Raw genomic sequence first — 24,412 nt, 5'->3', positions numbered from 1 at the left:
TCTCAAAATTGCTGCGGCTATTCGAGGTCGTTTATGGTTCCATATAAATTTTTGAAATGTCTGTTCTATTTCTGTGAAATACGTCATTGGTATCTTAATAGGGATTGCGTTGAATCTATAAATTGCTTTTGGTAGTATGGACATTTTAAGGATATTAATTCTTCCAATCCATGTGCACGGTATATGCTTCCATTTATTTGTGTCTTCCTTAATTTCTTTTTTCAATGTTGTATAGTTTTCTGCATACAGGTCTTTTGTGTCTTTGGTTAAATTTATCCCTAGGTACTTTATCTTTTTTCGTGCTATATCGAATGGTATATTTTTCCTGATTTCTTCTTCTTCTATTGCATTGCTGGTGTACAAAAACGCCTTTGATTTCTGAATGTTGACTTTGTATCCTGCTGTTTTGCCAAATTCACTTATTAGGTTGAGGAGTTTTTTGGTAGAGTCTACAGGGTTCTCTATGTACACTATCATGTCATCTGCAAACAATGATAGTTTTACTTCCTCCTTTCCTATTTGGATGCCTTTCATCTCTTTCTCTTGTCTGACCGCTGTGGCTAGGACTTCCAATACGATGTTGAAAAGAAGCGGTGAGAGCGGACATCCTTGTCATGTTCCCGACCTTCGTGGGAAAGCTTTCAGTTTTTGCCCGTTGAATATGATATTGGCTGTAGGTTTTTCATATATGGCCTTTATTACGTTGAGGAATGCCCCATTTATTCCCAGTTTGCTGAGTGTTTTGATCATAAATGGGTGCTGTACCTTGTCAAATGCTTTTTCTGCATCTACCGAGATGATCATGTGGTTTTTGTCTTTTCTTTGATTTATGTGGTGTATCACGTTTACTGATTTGCGTATATTGAACCATCCCTGCATCCCTGGGATGAATCCCACTTGATCGTGATGTATAATCTTTTGAATGTATTGCTGGATGCGGTTTGCCAATATTTTGTTGAGGATTTTAGCATCTATGTTCATCAGCGAAATTGGCCTGTAGTTTTCGTTCTTTGTAGGGTCTTTATCTGATTTTGGTATCAGGGTGATATTGGCCTCATAGAAGGAGTCTGGGAGTCTTCCCTCCTCTTGAATTTTTTGGAATAGTCTGAGAAGGACAGGGGTTAGCTCTTCCTTAAATGTTTTGTAAAATTCTCCTGGGAAACCATCTGGCCCTGGGCTTTTGTGTGCTGGGAGTTTCTTGATTACTGCTTCAATTTCCCCAGCTGTTATCGGTCTGTTCAGGCTCTCTGTTTCTTCCTCCTTCAGTGTTGGAAGATTACACTTTTCTAAAAATTTGTCCATTTCATCAAGATTTTCAAATTTCTTGGCATATAATTGTTCATAGTAGTTTCTGACAATCATTTGTATTTCTGTGGTATCAGTTGTTATTTCTCCTCTTTCATTTCTGATATTATTACTTTGGGTCCTCTCCCTTTTTTTCTTGATGAGTCTGCTTAAAGGCTTGTCAACTTTATGAATCTTTTCAAAGAACCAGCTTCTGGATTGGTTGATCCTTTGAGTTGTTCTTTTTGTCTCTATGCCTTTCAGTTCTGCTCTAATCTTGACTATTTCCTTCCTTCTACTTGCTCTGGGATTTATTTGTTGTTGTTTCTCCAGTTCTTGAAGTTGTAGTGTTAGGTCTTTTATTTGAAATGTTTCTATCTTTTTAAGGTAAGCCTGTATTGCTATGAACTTCCCTCTCAGGACCGCCTTTGCTGTGTCCCATAGGTTTTGGACAGTTGTCTGTCCATTTTCATTTGTTTCCAGGAATTTTTTGATTTCTTCTCTTATCTCATTATTGACCCATTCATTGTTTAATAGTGTACTGTTCAGTCTCCATGAGTTTCCAAGTTTTTGAAGTTTCTCTTTGAGTTTGATTTCGAGTTTCAAGGCCTTGTGGTCTGAGAAAAAGTTTGGTATTATTTCAATTTTCCTGAATTTGCTGAGGCTTGCTTTGTGTCCTATCATGTGGTCTATCTTTGAAAAACTGCCATGAGCATTTGAAAAGAATGTGTATTTTTCTTCTTTGGGATGTACGGTTCTATATATGTCAGTTAAGTCTCTTTGATTCAGTGTGTCATTCAGCGCCACAATATGTTTATTAATGTTTTGTTTGGAAGATCTGTCCATTTTTGACAGTGGGGTGTTGAAATCCCCTACTATCAGTGTGTTGCTATCTATATCTTTATTGAAGTCATCCAACAATTTCCTTATAAACTTGGGGGCTCCTATATTGGGAGCATATAAGTTTACAATGTTGATGTCTTCTTGATAGATTCTTCCTTTAAGTATGATAAAGTGCCCCTCTGGGTCTCTCTTTATGGCCTTTGCTTTCAAATCTACTTTGTCTGATACAAGTATGGCAACGCCAGCCTTTTTCTCATGTCCATTTGCTTGGAATATTGTTTTCCATCCCTTTACTTTCAATCTGTGTAGGTCTTTTGCTCTGAGGTGGGTCTCTTGTAGGCAGCATATGTGTGGGTCATGTTTTCTTATCCATTCAGCTACCCTGTGTCTTTTGATTGGGGCATTTAGTCCATTCACATTGAGAGTTATTACTGATAGAAACTTACTCATCTTTTCTCTTTCTACTTGTGTTCCTCTCTGTCTCATTCTTTTCCTTCATCTGCTTAAACCAGTCCCCTTAGCATATCTTGGAGTGCTGGTTTGGTATAGATGTATTCTTTTAGCTTTCTTTTGTCTGGGAAACTCCGTATTTCTCCTTCTATTATAATGGAGAGCCTAGCTGGGTAGAGCAGCCTTGGCTGTAGGCCCTTGCTTTTCATGGCTTGGAATATTTGTTGCCATTCCCTTCTGGCTTGTAGTGTTTCTGTTGAGAAGTCAGCTCCTAGGTGTATCGGGGCCCCTTGTATGTTACTTTCTCCTTCTCCCTTGCTGCCTTGAGGATTCTCTCTTTGTCTTTGACATTTGCCATTTTAATGATGATGTGTCTTGGAGTGGACCTCCTTGGGTCCTTCTTGAGTGGGGTCCTCTGTGCCTCCTGGATCCATGAGAGCCTTTCTCTCCTCAAATTAGGGAAATTTTCCATCATTACTTTTTCAAGGAGGTTCTCTATTCCTTGCTCCTCTTCTTCTCCTTCTGGTATCCCTATTATACGGATATTATTGCGTTTCAGGTTGTCCTGCATTTCCCTAAATGCTTCTTCATTCTTTTTGAGCCGTTTTTCCATTTCTTCTTCTTTCTGGGAGCTTTTTTCTACCTTGTCTTCCATCTCACTGATTCGATCCTCGGCTTCACCCAGCCTGCTTTGGATTCCTCCTACTGTGTTCTTCAATTCAGAAATGGTATTCTTCATATCCTCTTGTGTCTTCTTGATAGTTTCTATGTCCTTTTCCAGGCTGATATAGTTTGCTGTAAGATCCTGATAGTTTCTCTCCTGTTTCTCATAGTTTTCTTTGAGCTGGCTGAGCCCATTGAGCTTCCTTAGAACCATTGTTTTAAATTCCATATCTGATAGTTCCCTTGCCTCTATTTCATTGAGCTCTCTCTGTGGGGAGTCCCCTTTTCCACTCATTTGGGGGGAACTTCTTTTTCTTCCCATTTTTCTGAGAGTCTGTTAAGTATTTTTGTCCTGTACTTTTCTTTCTGGGCTTGCCTCTGATGAAGTCAGTTGTTGACCCTATAGGGCCTTGGGTTGTTTGTTTGAGCCTTTCAGGAGTCTAATGCCTGTGTCTGACTCCTGCTTGGAGCAGCTCTGTGACCCCTTCGGTCAGGGCTGGGCTATTTTTTGGGATCTCTCTGCGCTCTCACGAGAGCTCCTTGAGCGTGCTCCCAGCGCGGCGGGGTCCCCCACCTGCTGGGCTCGCATGTGTTTGCCCCAGACCAGGGGGCTTATTCGCGACCTCCCGTGCTCATCTGGCCTCCCTGGCACGCGAGCTTCGCGGCACTGGTCAGTTTAGGGTCTTCTATTGTGTGTTTTCTCCGCTTTTGGCTCTTTGGGTGCGTTGCTTGCCCTCGCCAAATGGGGACTATGGAAATGGGAGGAAATCAGCTCTAGGACTCTCCGGTTAATCCTGTTTCTGGTCTCTCCTCCAGGGACTCTGGGCAGCTCTACTTATTTTGTGGGCCGCTCCGCAATCGCGGTGGGGAGGTCAATTTATGCCTGCCCTTGCCCCTCTGTGCAATCCCTTGCAGGCCGTATGGGTGCCAGTCTGTGTGAGGCCTTGCCGGCAGGTGCAAGCGTTCGCCAGCCCGCGTGGGTCACACACATGCTCGCCAACCCTCGCCAGTCACTCGGCGCAAGTGTGCGCGCCTGCTCTGGGTGTTTTGGGGGTGTCTATGTGTGCTTTTCGGCTTTTGGCTCTTTGGGGGTGTGGCCTCTTCCCGCGCAATGCAGTCTTCGGCAAGGAGAAGGTGTCGGGACTCCCCGGTTCCTCCTCCCGTTCTTTCCCCAATGCCTCCGTTTCTAGTCTCCCCTCAGGGACCTCTGGGCAGTTCTGTGACCCCTTCGGCCAGGGATCCAACCCCTGTGCGGACTACGTTTCAATCGCAGGCAGTCTGGTTCATGCGCGCCCCGCTTCTGCCTCTTTGGGGTCGCGCCTTTCCAGCCCACAATGGAGACTACCGAACGGGGAGGGAGTCGGTACTCCCCGGTTCCTCCTCCCGTTCTTTCCCCAATGCCTCCGTCTCCAGTCTCTCAAGGCTCTCCCAGCCAGTCTGCACTCAGCCCCGTAGCTCACAGGCGTACAAGCTGTGTGCGGAGCGCACAAAAGGCAGGTTAATTGATTCCCTTATGCCTGAGCGAGATGGTAGCTGGAGAGTGGGAAGTGCGTTATCACCCGGGCTCCACCGGCCGCAGTGTCAGTTCTCTTCCCAAAGTTTTCCTCATCAGTCTTTTCCCAGGCACCAGCCCACCCTGCTGCCGCCTATACCCAGCGATCAAGGAGGGTGGCTGCCGCTGCAACTTTTGCGTTTGCCCTTTAAATGTCTTTTTGCATCCCCAGCCACCTGTCTCTGGCAGAGAGCGCCCCTAAGCTTTTTGGGGTTGCGTTTTGTCTGTATTTTCTCGGCTTTAGCTGCTGTAGTTTAGGGGTTCCTGTTTATGATTCAGACCCTGTTCTTCTCGGGGGGACGCTAACTGGCCATTTCAATGTCCCTCTGGTGCCAGTGCCCGAGCGCACCCAGCCCACCCTCTCGAGCCTCCACCGCAATTCTCACCCGTTGGGATGTGTGAGAGTCGAATCTGCTGTCCGCGGCACCAAGGCTCCTCTCCCACTATCGCTCCACTGCTTTCCAGGTGATTACTCCATTATTTAGTTGCATTTCCAGTTTGGTTTTGGGAGGAGGTCAGCGTGACTCCCTTTCACTCCTCCGCCATCTTTCTCTCCTGATTCTGATAATTCATTGTTGGTGTATAAAAATGCCTTCAATTGTGAATATTGACTTCGTAGCTTGCTGTTTTGCCAAATTCACTTATTATGTCGAGTAGTTTTTCAGTGGAGTCTATAGGGTTTTCTAGGTACACTATCACATCATCTGTAATCCATGACAGATTTACTTCCTCCTTTTCAATTTGGATGCCTTTCATTTCCTTTTCTTCTTTGATGACTGTGGCTAGGACTTCCAATACTACGTTGAATAGAAGGGGTGAATGTGGACAACCTCGTCCTGTTCCTGATCTTGGTGGAAAAGTGTTTAGTTTTTGCCTGCTGAGTATGATGTTGGCTGTAAGTTTCTCATATAGCCTTTATTATGTTGAGGTATGCCCCCTTAACTGTCACTTTGCTGAGTGTTTTCATCATAAATGGATGCTGTACCTTATCAAATGCTTTTCCCGTATCTACTGATATGGTCATGTGATCTTTGTCTTTCCTTTTGTTTATGTGAAGTATTACATTTATTGATTTGCAAATATTGAACCTTCATTGCATCCCTGGGATGAATCCCACTTGATCATGGTGGGTGATCTTTTCAATGTATCGCTGGATACAGTGTGCCAATATTTTGTTGAGGATTTTAGTGTCTACATTCATCAGTGATATTGGTCTGTAGTTTTCTTTCTTTGTTGTATCTTTATCTGGTTTTGGGATTAGGATGATGCTGGCCTCATAAAAGGAGTTTGGGTGGCTTCCCTCTTCTTGGATTTTTTGGAATAGTCTGAGAAGGACAGGGGTTAGTTTTTCCTTAAACGTTTTGTAAAATTCTGTGAAACAGTCCATTCCAGGGCTTTTGCATGTTGGGAATTTTTTTGATTACTGCTTCAATATCACTAGCTGTTATCGGTCTCTTCAGGCTTTCTGCTTCTTTTCATTCAGTGTTGGAAGGTGATATGTTTCTAGAAATTTGTTCATTTCACCCAGGTTTTCAAATTTCATGGCATGTAATTGTTGATAGTATTTTCTTAGAATCTGTTGTATTTCTGAGGCATCAGATGTAATTTCTCTTTCATTTCTGATATTATTTATTTGGGTTCTCTCCCTTTCTTTCTTGATGAATCTGCTTAAATTGGTGTCAATTTTGTTTATCTTTTCAAAGAACCAACTACTGAATGTATTGGTCCTTTGTTCTTTTAGTCTCTCTGTCATTGAATCCTGCTCTGATCTTGATTATTTCCTTCCTTCAGCTCGCTCTGGGATTTGTTTGTTGTTGTTTCTCCAGTTCTTGAAGATGCAGGGTTAGACGATTTATATGAAATATTTCTATCTTTTTTAGGTAGGCCTATATTGCTATGAACATCCCTCTCAGGACTGCCTTCACTAAGCCCCACAGGTTTTGGACTGTTGCATGTTCATTTTCATTGTTTCCAGAAAATTTTTAATTTTTGTTTGATCTCATTATTACCCATTCATTGTTTAATAGTATTGCTATTCAGTATCTATGAGTTTGAATGTTTTTGAGTTTTTTCCTTGAGGTTGGTTTCTAGTTTCAAGCCCTTGTGGTCCAAGAAAATGTTTGCTATGATTTCAATTTTCTTGAATTTATTGAGGCTTGTTTTCTGTCCTATCATTAGGTCTATCTTTGAAAATGTTCCACGTGCATTTGAAAATAATGTGTATTTTGCTTCTTTGGGATGAAAGGTTCTATATATATCAGTTAAGTCCATTTGCTCTAATGTGGTATTCGGTTTCACAATATCCTTCTTGATATTTTCTTTGGAAGATCTAACCATTATTGACAGTACGGTGTTCAAATTCCCTACTATCATTGTGTTGCTGTCTATATCTTTCTAGAAGTCCTCCAGATTTTCCTTATATATTTGGTGCTCCTATGTTGGGTGTATGTAGGTTTACAATGTTTATGTCTTTCTGATGGATTGGATTCTTCCTTTGAGTATTCTGAAGTGCCCTCTGTGTCTTTTTTTATAGCCTTCGTTTTGAAATCTATGTTGTCATATAAATATTGCTACCCTGGCTTTTTTTCCTGTCTGTTTGTGTGGAGTATTTTTTTCTATCCAATTACTTTCAGTCTGTGTAGGTCCTTTGTTCTGAGGTGGGTGTCTTGTAGGTGGCATATGTGTGAGTTATGTTCTCTACTCCATTCATCTACCTTGTGTCTTTTGATTGGAGCGCTTAATCTACTTACATTTAAAGTTATTTTTGATAGGTACTTATTCATTTTTTCCCTTTGTACTTGTGTCCCTCTCTTTCTCACCCTTTTTATTCATCTTCTTAATGTAGTCCCCTTAGCATATCTTGCAGTGCTCGTTTAGTGGAGGTGTATTCTTTTAGCCTTCTTTTGTCTGAGAAGCTCCTTATTTCATCTTCCTTTTTTAATTGAGAGCATTGCTGGGTAAAGTAGTCTTGGTTGCAGGTATTTGCTTTTCACTTCTTGGAATATTCCTTGCCATTCCCTTCTGTCTTGTACTGTTTCTGTTGAGAAGTCAGCGCTAGGCGGAATGGGGCTTCCTTGTATGTTACTCGTGTTTCTCCCTTGCTACCTTTTGGATTCTCTGTCTTTGATATATGCCATTTTAATGATGATGTGTCTTGGAGTGGGCCTCATTGGGTTCCTCTTGAATGAGACCCTCTGTGCTTCCTGGACTTGTGTGACTTTCTCTCTCCTCAAATAAGGGAAGTTTTCCATCATTACTTTGTCGAACAGGTTCTCTATCCCTTGCTCCTCTCCTTCTCCTTCTGGTATCCCTGTTATACAGATATTATTACATTTCAGATTGCCCTTCATTTCCCTCAAAGCCTCTTCATTCTTTTTGAGTATTTTTTCGTTTTCTTGCTCTTTCTGGGATGTCTTTTCCACTTCGTCCTCTAACTCGCTGATTAAATCCTCTGCTTCATCTAGCCCGCTTTTGATTCCTTCTACTGTGCTCTTCAACTCAGAAATTGTATTCTTCATTTCCTCTTGCCTGTTGTTGATAGTTCCTACGTCCTTTTTCATGCTGATATAATATGCTATAAGTTCCTAGTAGCTTCCATGCAGTTTTTGGTAATTCTTTCCAAGCTCATTGAGCTCAATGAACTTCCTTAGAACCATTGTTTTGAACTCAGTATCTGAGAGTTTACTTGCTTCTATTTCATTTAGTTCTCTTTCTGGGTATTCCTTCTTTCTCTTCAACTGTGTGGTGTTCCTTTGTATTCCCATTATTTGTGAGATTCTTCTTTTTGGCTTATGCTTCTTAAATTGATCTGTCTTGACTTCAAGATTTTGAGGTGTGAACTTCTATGGTAGCAGACCTGTGAGATTCAGTGTTGAAGTCTCCTTGATATCCTGAACTTCCTGCTCTTTGGATGCATTTTATGCCATTTATGTTGACTCTCACTGTTTTTTCTTCTGGATCTACCTCTGATGATATCAGATGTTGGTTCTGTCTGACCTTAGGCATTCTGTTCAAGACTTCCTGGAATCTACTGTCTGCGACTGTCTCCTTCAGTTGTTAATCTAGTCACTCTTCATCAGCAGTCAGGCTTAGGCACCACAGGGCGGGGCAGAATCCCTCCTCGTGGCAGGGCTATTGTTTCCTCTCATGCTGCTGCCACTCAAGGGAGTGGTCTCCCTGAGCAAGATGGCTGCTGCCACATGGGGGACGACTCAGCACTGGAATCCCATTGGCTACTCTCTCAGTTCTCTCTCCAATGCCTCCATCTTGTCTCTCCTCAAGTGTCTCTAGTCCACTAGGCACCCCCTTTAGCCATGGATTTATCATCTGTGGCTGCTACTCTTCACTCAGCAGTCAGGCTTAAGCACCACAAAGCCAGGGCAGAGTCCCTCCTCTTAGCTGCTGCTGCTTAGGGGAGTTGTCTGCCTCAGCAAGATGGCTGTTGCCATATGGGTGATGACTCCACACCAGGATCCCACAGGCTGTTCCTTTCAGTTTTCTCTCCAGAGCCTCCTTCTCTAGTCTCTCCTCAGGCATGTCTAGCCCACTCTCACCCTACCTTTGCTGAAGCCCAGGGTAAGTGGGTGCAAGTAAAAATTTATGCATTGGCCCTTTAAACAGCTCTTTGCATCTCGGGCTGCCCATGTCTGGCAGAGAGCAACCTTGCCGCTTTTTCACAGCTGCCTATTACCTGTGTACTTTTCTGGCTCTGGTGCCATAAGCTGGGGATCCTTGCCTATGTTTTAGACCCCACTCTTCTCGGGGAGATCCAAGTGGCTGTTTAAATATTTCTCTGGCGCTGCTGCCTGTGGGTATCCAGCCAGCCTTTTCGAGTGTCCACCATACTCCTTACCAGTCAGGTTGTGCCAAAGCTGATTCTTCTGTCTGAGGTTATAAGGCTTCTCTCACTATTGTTCAATTGTTTGTTCTGGGTGATTTTTACACAATTTAGTTGTAATTCCAGACTGGTCCTGGGTGGAGGTCAGTGTGACTTCCATTCACTCTTCTGCAATCTTGCCTCTCTCCCTGAAGGCTTATTTCTTCCCTTTGTTCCAAATAATTGATTTGAATCCTGACTTTCTCCCCTTCACTGTTGGTTCCCTTAGATTTTTCTTTATTTCATTTAACGTATCCTTCATTTCTTCATTTATTTTGTGGCTGTACTCAATGACTTCTCTGAGCATTCTGATCATCAGTGATTTGAAGTCTGCATCTTACAGGTTTGCTATCTGAGTTTTGTTCAGTTCTTTTTCGAGAGTTCTGTTCTGTTCTTTCATTTGGGCCATATATCTTTGATTACTCACTTGGCAGCCTCCCTGTGTTTGTTTCTGTATATTAGCTAGAGCTGCTTTTAATCCCTGTCTTAGTAGTCTGGCCTATGTAGAAAAGGTATGTGTAAATTTTGTGGGACCAAGCCTTAGGTAATTGCCAGGGTAGGGCAACCCAGTTCACTGCTTTGTGGCTGTGTGTGTGGGGGGATGTTACTGGAGAGGGGACAGTGTCAATGCCTGGCTTCAGGAGGCCTGCCCAGCATTCTCATCCTACTTCCAGTCTCCTCACTCATCTCCCCTATGCAACTGGTGCCCTTCCAGCTGCTGCCATGGGGTTTGCCTATTTTCTAAGGCCGCACAGGCCCTTTAAGTGGTGAAAATCTGGCATTTTATTCTGCCACTCCAATCCCCACTGGTTTTTACAGTCAGAGGCAATGAGGGTTTATCTCCTGGTGCTGGGCTGCTCAGTCTGGCCTGGGGCTGGTATTGCGTGTTCCCTAGGTATCCCTCCTGATTTTCATCCACTACATGTGAACATGGGACCATCCATTTTGCTGCCACCACCGTTTCTCAGCTCCACACTGCCTCTCTGCTCCATCTCCACACCTCTGCCCCTTCTACCCATCTGGATAAATGTGGCTTCTTTAAATTCTTGGTTGTCAGACTTCTATACAGCCTGATTTTCTGATGGTTCAGGCTGTTATTTGTTTTTGAGATCTGGTGGTAATTCTTTCTATGGTTGTGGGAGAAGGTGAGGAGTGTCTACCTATACCTTCATCTTGATAGGTCTTGATGAAACCTTTTTGCTAAAATTTTTTAATTATCAGATATGCTTTGTAACAGGCACAAGCAAGTTTCCTGTCTGGCACTTCTTTCCCTGCTCTTATTTTAATGATATAATTCAATTATCATAGGAAAGAGAAGAGTAAAATCAGAAACATCTCTAGTTTACCAGATAATGACTGTATGTTCCCCATGGAAACTGAACTTTTCACATAGACACAGGTGCTGAAAAGCTATATGATGGGGGATACTCACATGTGTAAATGTATATCATAATTATGAAGAATTCAATAGACATGGTTATTTTCCACCTTAGTTTGTGTTAATGTAAGCTTTCATGTTATGATTATGTGCTCTTATAATTACTCTCCTGCTCAAGCATGTAGGAGTTGAACATACCTGCTCTCAGAAGAGTCCACAAACCACTAACCTAGAATGTTCTGACTATATAATTCTGTGTTTGAATCTCTTAGGCAACCATAACTTTACCCATGATTGGAACCTTTGCCTCCATGCTTTCTTCTTTGCTTTCGTCTCTGCAGCTACTTGGAACTTCTAAAAACATGATAAAAAAGTATGTCATGTGGAACTTCTAAAAGCATGATAATAAAAAAGTATGTCAGGGTTATCTTTATGGACTAAGCTTTTGTTTGTTTTTTTATCCACCATTCCTCTTATTTTTCACTGTCTCTCTATATCCTTTTTTTGTTTTATTTCTTGCCTGAAATAGTACTATTTCTAAAAGGAATCTATATTAAAACTAAGGTAGAATCTCTATGTAGTCTTCATGCAAAATAATTTATCTTGCCATCTATCAAATTTGAATAGGGCTTAAAAGAAGAGAGCCTTAATTCCTTTGTATGTATATCAACCTCTGGTTACATTCTGAGAAACTCAGAGCTAACTTGGAAATACCACTATAGCAGTTTACTGACAGATCTTAATAGTAATGCTAAAATAATCACCATTTCTGGATACTAAATATTGGATTTTAAATTTGGAGGGGAATAAATTCATTGATTCTTATTCATCTGTTTAGACTTTTATAATATTGTATTATAAAGACAATCTTAAAAATAATGTTTATGAATTATGAGTTTATTCTATTAAGTGATATCAAAAATTTCACAGTATTTTATGTGAAGTACTTTATGGAATCATTATAATGGAATCATCTTCACCTTTGTAGGATGATGAAAATTATCTACTTCCCAGTGATTAGTTTTGTTAAGATTTCATAACTTATAAAAACTTAAATTTATTGAACATTCAACATAACTGTAGACTTACAGTTAGGTTTCCTATTCTTGTTAGACTAAACAAAATCATGTATTTATTGACATGTGGCATAGTAGAAATAACCTATTATGCATATTAAAATCAGAGGTATTCTCTCGTCCCCTTTATTTTATAGGTACACCTTGAGAAAGAGAGAGTTGTGTTGACTCTGAATGAATTTTTTCTCTGGACCAACCATTAGCAATAGTTACCTTGTTCCCTTGTAAGAACTCTGTTGAACCAAAGAGTGGGTCTTGCTTCCTTTATTCCACTATTGTCATTGAGAATAGATGGCAAGCTGCAAGTTGATTCATTACTGTGAAAAGCTGATTTATCCTTGCACTCTTTTGTAGGGGCTCTTTTCAATAATGATGGTGCCTACAGTGTGTTTAAAAGAAAGCACAAAGAAATAAAAACAAACTGTAGCTACATTCCCCTTCATTTCAAAGACCCAGCCTTCAAATACATTTTTAGGTTAAGCTTTACTTAGAATTTAATTTGCTTTCTGACATTTAACTGAAATTAAAACATCTTCAAAATAAAGTAACATCTGATTATTTTCCAGCAGAATTTAATTTGTTACAACTTACACTAGAAATAATACATTTTTTGAGGACTGAATATTATGCAGAAGTGTTCTATTTGTGAAGTAAATATGTCTATGAGATATGACCATTTCTGTTAGTCTGGGCTGGTTTAGCCAAGATTCTCTCTTTCATTGCATGAATCCTTTGGCTTGGATTGAGAAAGAGATCTGGAAAAATATGACCTTGTTATATCCCCATCCTTCTACAAATGACCCCTGAACTTCCCCCAAATGGGATGATTGCACAAAAACTTGGTAGCTGAGGAGGAGACACTAATCAAAAAAGAGAACTGTTCTAAATAATAAACTTCCATCAAGAATAAAGACGCTCTGCTGCTAAGTCTGCTGGGGAGCTTGGGAGACTTTTCAAAGGGCACCAAACTGTCTTACCCCTATCACCTTATGTGTCCTGGGCAGGGTGGTGGGCACAGATTTTATCACAGCCAATTTGACAGGTGGAGAAAAAGTGGCAATTAACAGGACAGGTAAACACACATATCTCCTAATTTTCATGTCAATACTCCTAAAAATATGCTGGTAACAAGAGTAAAACAACCAATAATGACATCATCCTGCTGCCAGAATATGTTTCTTTTTTACTTCCTACTCAGAAGTGATTTGCTCAAGCGGTTGGGAAAGGAAACCTCAGTGTGGTGCTAACTTTTCATTGGTATCTGACAACAGTAGCGCATACAAGGCAGTGTCCAACCTAATTTTTGGGAAATGGAGATGAGACGCTACACATTAATATGAAAACTGGGCTGGACAAAGCCTCACCAGCCATGTTAATCCAAGAGCAAAGTAGTAACAATGTAATTATCTAGTGAACAAGATAAGTCTTTCCTTGTAATTAACATGAAAAAAGATGCACTAACAGGGAGAATCAGTGAGGCAGACAGAACATGGAAGATCTGGCCTTGTAAATTTGGTTTTGAAAATACAAGACCACTATAATCAGCCTTGATATTCCTGCAAGGTTCCTATTCTCTGCTCTCTCTAGGACTAGCTGGCTTCCTGGACCCATGGCCTATTCTAGAGGCTGGAGCAGTTGATTTTGAGAGATTTAAGGAGTTCTAGGGTCCTTGGCCAAAGGACTTAGTCTCAGCCTTGAAAGCTTTCCTTCTATTTGTATAAAGCAGTCCCTGGGTTTTATTTCAGCTGTGGTAACTCTCTGTTGGGATGATCTGCACAGTATTCCTGCTTCTGCAGGCTGGGGTTCTGTACAGAGTCCTCTCCTTCAAGCTCAGGCCAGGACTGGCTCTTATCACTGGCTGCCACAGAGCCCAATCTCAGCTGCCTATGTGGACCACTGCTCCATATCTGCTTTCAGCTTCTTCCAGAAGAGAGGGATGAAGAGTAGTATGAGCTCTTTGACTGCTATCTCTCAACCATCAGAGCGCTCTTGATACCATCCTGGCATGCCTCATCTCTAGATCTCTACTTGTCCTGATCTGGGCTGTCCTCACAAAGAGTTAAGCTCCCATTCTGTGTGTCCAATAATCCTGGGCATAAGAAAAGTACTTCAGAATATGAACATAAAGAACTAGCCCAGATTCTGTAGTTGTAAAGCTGTAATTTTCTTTTTCTGATATCTCAAATAATTTAAGCTTTCTGAGAGCACTTCAAATATGTATTTCTGCCTATTACCTTATGCAACAACTATAACTAATAATTTCTTGGCATGAGTTCATAATAGCCAGTCTTCACACACATTTTAAAAATAAAATTGTTAAAAGGTTGTTGAAGCTTTCTACATTTCCTACTATAAAATCTGCAGACATGGAAACTGTTTTGGACTGTCAGTGACTCAGATAACTATTCACTACTCTCTCCATGATTATACACTGTTTTATGTATCCCGTTCATGTTAGATCCCCTTTGGCTTCTTTGGGTTTCAACGGGGCTTCAAAAGAACATAGAATAAATTGCTATAATAATACTGCAAACATCCTTCTAATAAGTCTTTGTATGTTTGACAAGAAAACAATCACAGCCATCAGTTCTATAACTGAGCCCTCTTTTTTTTAACCATGGTGGGGTAAGTGGTGAGCATACTTCAGATTTCCATTTATTTTGTATATTTTATCCCATTTATCTTCATTATTCATTATACATATTTCTAGAATATCTCTTACTTTTTTGATAAAGAAGTTTATATCTATAAGAATTTTGATGAACAACCAAATTACAACATGAGAATGGTTGGCTTGACTCAACTGGAACATGAAGCCAACAATCTGCCCAATGGTTATCATCCATCATAAAGGAGTCCACAATATAGGTCCCTACCAAGCGGGGAATAATGAGAAACAAGAACAGAAAAGTCAACTTCATACAAGAAATGGTCAAGTTTCTATTAAAAAACAATTTCTGCAGAGTCAGGGAAAACATCTGTATTGTTTGCAGACCTTTTAAAAGGCATGTTTCTATCTTTTTTTAAAAGTTTCTAACTTTTAAAGTTAGTCCCCAATGTAAATGAGCCTGCAGTCTGAGAATGACAACACTAACCCATAACAGCAACAGGACAAAAGCTCAGAGAAGTGAGTAAGGAGCTCTATACATCTCAACCAGTTTGAAAGCACAATGCAAACTGGAGCACTCTATTGGAAAATGCCACCAGACAACAATTTTGCCATAGGCCTTCTGATATGGCCTATGCATGGGTTTTAACCTACCTGTTAGTTCATAAAGGCTCTCTTTGATTTTATACATTTGGAAGCCAGGAGCAAAGACTGGAGACTACCTAATTGTTCTCAGCAGTCTGAAGCCTAAGTCAATACAAACTAGTTCTTCAGTATCTATCTGCCTTCTCAGGAGCCAAAAGAAAGGACTCAGAAATTCAATGCTAAGGCACACGTTTGCAAAATAACCAATGGTGATAATTCCATAGTTCAGATCTTACAAAAGATATGAGTCCTATTAATTATACTTAGCAGGATACCTAGAATTATTGGCTCAATTCTACTAAAATTTTTCTCAAAGTTCAGTTTAAATATGGACCCCACTAAGTCTAGAATCCCAAGAGTCATCTAGGTTGACTTGTAATTTATATGCAGAAACTTATCAACTGTGAAACTCTAATGCATAATTAGATAAATGACACTATTAATGGAAAAGACATTGTGTCCAAAACACCATTAAGAAAAAAGTTGAAAAATCAAACTTTTCAAAATATTGCAACAAATTGTACAAATTTATAGAAAAAGAGTTCTTATCAGTTAATAAAAAATATTACTATCTAAAAATATTACTAACCTAATATGAAAATGAGCAAAGAACATGAACTGGCAATTTATAAAAAAAGAAATACAAACGGCTAACAAATAGGGGGAAATATGACCTGAATTGTAACATAAAGGTCAAATGAACAAAAAAATTTGAATGTCATTTGTATTTTTCAATTTGGGTCTCAAAAAAAAAAGAAGTTGACAGTATCTTGTTTCATAAGAGCTCAGAGAAATGATATTTCCACCTATTCCTGGTAACTGTGATAACCCTTTCAGAGTGAGCAGTGTATAGCAAATGCCTGAGAGATTCACATAATCTTTTGTTGTGGGTGGGAATTAGGCTTTTTCACTGGATCACAAAGAAAGCATTCTAAAGACCCCTGCACAGGAGACTGTGGTGTGGCCTGGTTTATTTGAGTGGAATTAGAAGCTGCCCCCTGGGTTTCCAATGTCCCATCTTCCTCTGTCCTGCCATGGAAAATATCCAACCATGCCTTAAGCAAGGCCAAAGCAAAAGCCAGTGTCCAGAGTTTCTGTTTCATATTAAAGTACAGTCCAGTCCAGCATCTGGCTAGTTTAGTGTGTGTTCCCACCTGCAGTCCATTGCTGTGCTGCGGTATTCAGGCTCTGCTAAATGGTCTCAGTCCCCATCCAGCTTAGCTTAGCTTGTTCCTGGCTGCTCTAGTGGCAGAGACTATGTGGTTGCTGGCTCTGTGGCTGCTAAGGACACATGGCCATAGAGAGAAGTGTAAGCGCATGGGGCAAATGTGCTCATGGGTGGGAAAGAGAGAGAGACAGGCAGTGAGAGAGCTTCTTTGTTCCTCTAGGATTATATTAGCTTGGGCTTGGGACAGACCAGGTGCCTTCTCAAAATTACCAATCAACTTCTTGGACTTCCATAGGTTTGAATGGTTTATACCCCTTCATTAGACTGAGAGGCCTCTGTGGTCCAGGACCTCCCCCTGTACCTCCCCACAATCTGGTACTAGAGGGTGGAAGGGACGGTGTTAATTCCCCTGGTGGAACACAATGTTGAGCAAGCAGGTTTATGTTTCTCAGTTTATTAAGCTCAATGTCTAAGTCCCTTTTTTAAAAACAAAAAATTTTACTTATTTATTTTTAGAGAAAAGGTATGGGAGGGAGAAAGATAGGAAGAGAAACATCCATGTGAGATAGAAGCACAGATCAGTTGCCTCTTGTACACACCCTGACCAGAACAGATCTGCAATCTAGGCATGTGCCCTGACCAGAATCGAACTGGTGACCTTTCATTTTGCAGAACAGTGCCCAACCAACTGAGCCACATAGAGCCCTGAGTTGGGGCTCTATGTCCCTTTTGCGCCCCTTCTCAATATCTAGGTAACTACTAACGGAAATACTTTGGCGTAACAACTTTCTATGTAGAAATTCATTCTAAGGAAGTAGCATGAATATTTGTAAAAAGTGAATTGCTCAGATGTTCCTTGAACCTTTTTTCTAGAGGAAACATTAAAAACAACTTAAATGCTCAATAATAGGAGCCTGGTTAAAGGGACTGTGGAATATTCATATAGGGGTCTTTTGACAACTATGTGAAATTACGTAGAACATGTGATGGTATGAAAGAAAGTTCACTTGTGACAAGTAGGAAAAAAAGAAGCTATGTACACAAATAGTGTAACCCATGGCAATACATTAAATATCAGAAACCATACACTACAATGTCAAAAGGTTAAATATGGAGAGCATCAGATAACGGACAATTTTCTTTACTCCTTTTCATTTACTTTAACATCCCAAGTTTGTGTGGTTTTTTTCCCTGCTGGTTTTTTAAAGAAATCATGCCAGATGGTAAAGAATCCAATTTCTGTGATGGGGTACAAATACAGTGGATTGAAAAAAAGGGGGGGGGGGGCACATACTAAGCCTGACAAGTTCAGGGGAGGCCTGCATGGTGGCCTCATAAACTCAGAGACTGAAAATAACCACATAGGATGGTCTGAAATTAAAACTCTAATTAAAAACAGTTTATGGCAGGCAGTCATGTCCTAGGCCAGTTTTTTCTCTGACAAAGGTCAATCTTTACCTTAACTGAACCTGTCTATTGTCTTTTTGCCTCTAGTATAACATACCTCTGGAAAAGCAGGGTAATTTCCTTTTCTTAGGACCACTCAGAGCACAACCACCACACCAGAGCAGAGACCACAAATCCCCTCATTGTTATTGTATCCTGTTAATTGCTGGCTGTTAATTATCCTACACCCACAAACGGAAAAGGAAAAAGAAGTACGTGTCTATTTGTTTTACTTTTTATCCAGTCCCAGAGATTTCCTTCTTTTGCTTTCTCCCACCTCCCTAATCTTTCACCAATGAATTTCACATAACCTCTTATGACTTCTTTGATTCTGATGTATGTAGTAAGTGATAAAACCACCATTTTCTGGAGCATTTTCTCAATGAGTTGAGATTCTGCCTTCCTCCAACTGTCATCAGTTAGTTCAAATAAACTCATAAAAATTCTCTACAGGTTTGAATGTTTCTTATGTTGACAATACAAAGGGAAAGTGAATGTGAAAGCATTTAATAAAGCTGAATTCCCTTCTATATGTAAATTGGTTCACTGCTATTAATGCAGACAGAAAAAGGTAAGAGAATTAAAAAACATGGAAGCAGGCAGCTGATGACATTTTCCCATATTACTTAGATTTAACTGAGCCTTCCTCAAGAACATTCCTCCTGCACACTGGAAGTTAATTTTTCAGTTTTTATAAAGAAATGCAAATATCATCACTTAAGTTACATCTAAGTTACAGAAGAGGAAGGGGATTTTATCTAAGTAGCAATTAAATGAAAGAAAAAGTATTCTTATGAGTTAGCAAATGAATATTCAAGAAAAATGAACAAGAAACCAGCCCATTATTTAGGGAGAAGTGAAGGGATTTCTGTGACCAGTCACGTGTTTGTCTGATGTGTGTGTGTGGTGGGGGACAGGACAGACCTACTCTACCAGTGACACCAGCAGACTCTGCTTTGCCTGGAGTTCTCCCAGGTAGAAACAAGCATCACTTAAAGGAAAAAGAGATTAAGGCACTTTGTATTTTAATGAAGCTCCCAACTCATTTTTTTTTCCACATTAATTACACATTTTTCTGATTTAAAGCATGCAGCTCAATTATGTAATTGCCTAATAGGTTATGCAGGTGCTGTGGATCTTATCTAGTCTTCAGGGGACATAATCTGAGTTTCAGGGCTTTAATGATGTATTTACTCAAGAAATGAACTGACTCCCGCTGACAGCAAGGGGACCCACAGGTAAACATCATTTACATGTGGCTGTTTAATTAGGCGTTTACCCAAGAGATCAAAGTAAATATTTCTGAGCTTCATTAGACTCTTACTTAAACAAGTAATTGCCAGTAGAGCTTTCTTAAATTTTGAAAATCTTTTACTTTTAAGTATTTTATCTACAGAAAAATATTTAACTGATATGATTTACTAAACATATTGTATGTATTGTTTCAACATAGGGAAACAACTCGAAGATACTTGATTTTGCTAATCATAAAAGGATGATACATAAAACAATCCTAGAACTCAGAAGAGCATTTTTCCTCAAGCTCCCAAGGCTTGCACTGCCCATATCATTTTGGTAAATGGGACTGTGCATTTCTTTGGGGCTATTAATTTCTTTAGTCAGAACCTAACTGTGAAACTGCTTGCTTACTTCCATCTTTAAGGACACAAGTATGTTGTAATTAATTTATTCCTAATTTTTATGATTGCCTCTAAGATGAGGTCATGATGACTTAAAAAGGAACAAAGCAGAATATCATTTGATTCCTAAGTTATTAGTTGGGCAGGCACCTCTCATTAATAGTGGAGTTATTATTTTAAAATTATAAGTGGACTGGTTGTCTGGAACTTGGAATATGTTTTCTAACATAAACAAAACCCTTAAAAAAAGATTAGATAGTAAAGGGCATTCAACCAATACTTATTTTCACCCTTGACACAACTGAGATGTAATGTACTTGCTGTAAACAATGTTATCAAAAAATAGTACTAAATAAAATCGATGATGAAATTTGAAAAAGTCCTTAAAATCTACATTTATCAACAGATGTGGAATGGATCTAAAAAAATACAGGTTCTGTTATTCTAAAAAACATCGTTCCTTCTTAAAGAGCATTCACACAAGTGGTATCATAGCTCCTTGGAAAACGTTGTGGTAGATGCATTTAATTAGATTATCTCTAGGACCTCAATTAACTCTATGTAAGGAGGTAACATTCCTACACAAAACGATATGCAAAAGGCCTGAGATCAGGAAGGTGAAACAAACCAACCACAAAACCTCACATATTAGTTATTTTTTCAAATATATTAAGAATATAACTATTTTCTCAAATCATTACCTTGTACATCTTGAAACTTTAAGAAAAATGACTAACCTTTGTCCTCTGGTCAATGTTTCTGACTGGGAGTACTTCAGACAGTTTAGCTATCTCTTCTTTGATAGAGTTATCACATTCTTTCAGGGTGGCAACATGCTGACCTAATCGTGCCCTTAATAAGCCTGAGGCTGGTGGTGCTTCTTCAGATCTATAAAATGGAAACAGGAGAAACATTAGAGATTTGTATGACTGAATTACTTATAAGATTCCCACATTTTAAATGTCCCCACAACAAGGTAGGTTATCCAGAAAAGATTGGAACCTAATTTAATCTGGACTAAGGGAATTTTTAGAGTCCAGGGATACTTTTTTTAATTTTTACTTTATCTTGGTTATGATTTCACTGTTAGATGAACATTCTCAACTTTGGCTGCACAGTGGAACCACCTGGGAATCTCTGGTTGCTACCCACTACAGTCTAGTAAAATTGGTCTGGGTATGAACTGGCATGCAATTTTTTAAGGCTTACAGAGTATCCTAATGAGCAACTATTGTTTCAAATTACTGTATAGATGGGCAGGCTCCTTTTAAATGTGGTTAGAAGAAATAGATCACATTTCCATCTTAACAATAGTTTATTCTTGTTATATAAACTCCTACTATGGCCTACTTATAATTTGCAAATATAGTATTGGAAAAGAATTAAAGAGTAAGCCTGTCTTGCTTTCTAGACTATGATATTTAGATACTAAAAGGAACGAAGGCCCCTTAGAAAAATTCTCTGTTCCAGGTCTGGGGCAGGAAATATAGAACACAGCCTGGAACACCTTATCATATCAGAAAGTAAGGAAGCTATCAAAGTCTACTGAGTCATGTCAAAAGCCTCAGGAACTATCTTGGAGGGGCTCCCACTGGCTAAAGATGGGACAATTTCAGCACCCAAAGCACAATGCTTACAATGGATTAATACAACTAGTGTACAAAAGGCCATGACTTTTTAAAATAAATAAATAAAAATAAGATTAAAAAATAAAAACCTTTGGATTTAGCCTTAAAAAAGAAAGAAATCTTATCACGTGCTACAACATGGATGAATCTTAAGGACATCATGCTAAGTGAAATAAGCTGGCCACAAAAAAACAAATACTTTATGATTCCACTCACATAAGGTAGTAAAATTCATAGAAAGAGAAAGGAGAATGGTGATTTGCCATGGCCTGGAGGAGGGAGAATAGAGTTGTTTAATGGTATAGATAGAGTTTCAGTTTTGTAAGATGAAAAAGTTCTAGAGATTGGTTGTACAACAATGTGAATGTACTTCACGCTACTGAACCATACACTTAAAAATGGTTCAGATGGTAAATTTTGTTGTGTTTTACCATAATTAAAAATATAAACAAACAAACAAACAAAAAAAAACCTTAGGTGGCTGCTGGGGCAACAATTTGTTATTCTGAAAACTAGTAAGTAAAGGGATAGAATCACACATTTATCCTGCCTTTGTGTTTAAAAACAAAACCAAAACCAAAAAAATGCATTTCAGAGTTACTAAGAAGTTGATGGACAAGCTCTGCCAACTAATAAATACAGAAGAAATCAATGAATTAAAAAACTCACCATTTTGAAAGTCCAAATAAATCAGTGCATCCAGGAAATTACCATAATTTTGTGAGTGTATATCAATACACTGTATATTAGAGGCATCAGTCTGCCAATGCTTGAGTCCATGGATTTGTCTTAGCATCACTAATGATGGGATGACCAGGCATCATGTGCCGCCTGAGGAAGTGTAATAAAAAGTACAAGCACGACCTATAATGCTGTCTTGCCAAAATAACAGGTGTGGAATATCATAATGTATCTGGATTGAATCACTAGCTTGTAAGGCAGTATCATTTGGATCCTGATTCAAACAAAACAAAACAAATCTAAAAAGAGTTTTTTGAGACAATCAAGGCAAACTGATAAGGACTATGTATTAGACAAATAAAAGAATTTTGTTGCCCTGGCCAGGTGGCTCATTTGGTTGAAGCATTGTCCCATACACCAAAAAACTATGGGTTTGATTCCTGATCAGGGCACATATCTAGGTTGTAGGTTTGGTTCCCACTAGGGGTGCAATACAGGAGGCAACCTATTGTTTCTCTCTCTCCCTTCCTTTCTCTCTAAAAATCAATAAACACAGCCTTGGTGAGGATTTTAAATAAATAAATAAATAAATACATAAATAAGAGTTTTGTTAAACAGTAATGGGTTAAATCTTTGTATGTTAGAGATTAAGTATCTGTGAATGAAATATATCACCTATTTTAAATTCCTTAAGAAAAAAAAAGTGTGGGCAAGAAAAGATACTAAAACAAGACTAGCAAAATGTTGAAAAGTGGTGACTTGGGTAGTGGGTGCGTAGGACTTCATTATACTGTTATATTTGCTTTTGTGAAATATTTAAAAATTTTCAAAATAAAAAGTTTTTTAAAAGTATACTACTGTCTGCAATTTACTTGGAAATGTATAAAAATAAGAAATTGAGATTGATGGATGGGTGGGTGGATGGAGAGACTAAGGAAACTAATAAAATGTCAATGGTAGAAACTAGGTGGTAGGTAGTAAGTCTAAGTACAATTCAGAACCTTCTTCAGTAAATCTTAATTGTTATAACTTTTGCCTGACCTAACTCTAGTTTTTCCCAAGGCTTGAATGAAGTGTCATGTATCATTGGAATCCTTGAACTTATTTTTAAAACTTCCCAGAATGATTCTAAAGTTTTTGGCTGGTTTGGTAGAAGCTCCTTCAGCAACTTGACTCTGTTGGTTCTGGCCAGACCTCACCAGTTATAACATAAGAATGCCACTCAATTCCTTTGTTCTGATTCTATGTAATAGGTCTATATTTGCATCTATATTTTATGTCACAATAGATCTCCCTATGGGGAAAATGTACTCCCAGGCCCCCAGCAAATTTTAGTCTATTTAGCTGGTATATTTCTCATACTGCATCAATCAACTGCATTTCTGACCAGAAAGTGTATTTAGTTGGTTTGACTTAAACTTGAAAACAAGTTGAATTAGAATAAATTAAATAGTTAAATTAGTTGGGATGGGCTAATTATCAGAGATCAGCATGCCTCATGACTGTGCACATGACTTCTGCAGAGGCAAAACCAAGGCAAGACTTTGGTTACCAATAACTTTACCAACTGTAACCAGTATTTCGGTTGTCATGAAAAACTAGCTAAGATTTTCTATAATTATTATACAGACTTCACGAAATGACAAAACTCATTAATTGATAATCATGGAATCAAATAAAAAATAAACTATTGAAGGAGGTACAACAACTAGAATTTTTGAACAGTTGGGCCAACACTTAAAAGCACAAAACCAGGCTTTCCTGCAGATTTATTTCAGGACAGACTGTGCAAGGAGCACAAGAGCCATAGCTATCCTTGACTTGGAATCTTGCCCTTGGTTCCACATAAACACATCAAATTAGAAAATATGCAAAGTGGTACAAAGGATTGAAAGGACTTTTTTTCTTTTTTTGTCTACTTTACATTGGAAAATTTATAAAATCAAAGCCTCACATAAAAAAAGAAAGTTTGATATCAGCTAAATTATATACTACACTAATTAAAACTTAATAAAATAATAGGTTTTAAATAGTCTACAATTAATTTAATATATTTGGAATGGCTTCCAATCAGAAAACTGTGATTTCAAAAAGTATACCAGAATTTTCTAACTACAACTGGTTTACAATGAATTGGTAGTTTGACCAGTTTTAATGCACACAAAGCAATACTCTGAATTTTATTCTAAAAATAAGCAGAATAAAATAAATAAGTATTTACATACTATACAAATATAAAGCTCACTGAATTTTTCATCATGAGTTTAAGAGCACAATTGGGCAATTGTATCTGAAAGTAGCCACTAACAGAAACAATTAATTGTACCTGAAAAAGAACAATGGGTAATCTCATTAGGGTTTTGATATAAGATAAAAGTACTCATTAAGTAATCATTTTAAAGCTAAAATGTTTTCCAGAAGGCAAAACCCAAAATTTTTATCAATTTCCCCAAATGACATGAATCATATTTTAA

General features: G+C 38.9%; 1 protein-coding gene across 2 annotated transcripts in view; it reads right to left on the bottom strand.

Annotated features, from left to right (window-relative positions):
- KIZ (kizuna centrosomal protein) overlaps positions 1–24,412 on the bottom strand; it is a 163,407-nt gene that overhangs the window by 60,589 nt on the left and 78,406 nt on the right. Inside the window, exons 8-10 of one of the 2 annotated variants that reach the window (XM_054574142.1) lie at positions 20,367–20,517; positions 12,336–12,501; positions 11,335–11,400 (exon numbers count right to left, since the gene is read on the bottom strand). In XM_054574142.1, coding sequence (XP_054430117.1) covers positions 11,335–11,400; positions 12,336–12,501; positions 20,367–20,517 — 383 coding nt within the window. The remainder of the gene's footprint in view (positions 1–11,334; positions 11,401–12,335; positions 12,502–20,366; positions 20,518–24,412) is intronic. The other variant, XM_054574140.1, reaches the window with a different exon arrangement.

The sequence above is a fragment of the Pteronotus mesoamericanus genome, unplaced genomic scaffold, assembly GCF_021234165.1.
Source record: "Pteronotus mesoamericanus isolate MK-2021 breed Mesoamerican mustached bat unplaced genomic scaffold, CSHL_Meso_final contig_25, whole genome shotgun sequence".
NCBI lineage: Eukaryota > Metazoa > Chordata > Mammalia > Chiroptera > Mormoopidae > Pteronotus > Pteronotus mesoamericanus.
Note: the sequence above shows the minus strand (reverse complement) of the source record. Positions and strands in the feature narration are given on the sequence as shown.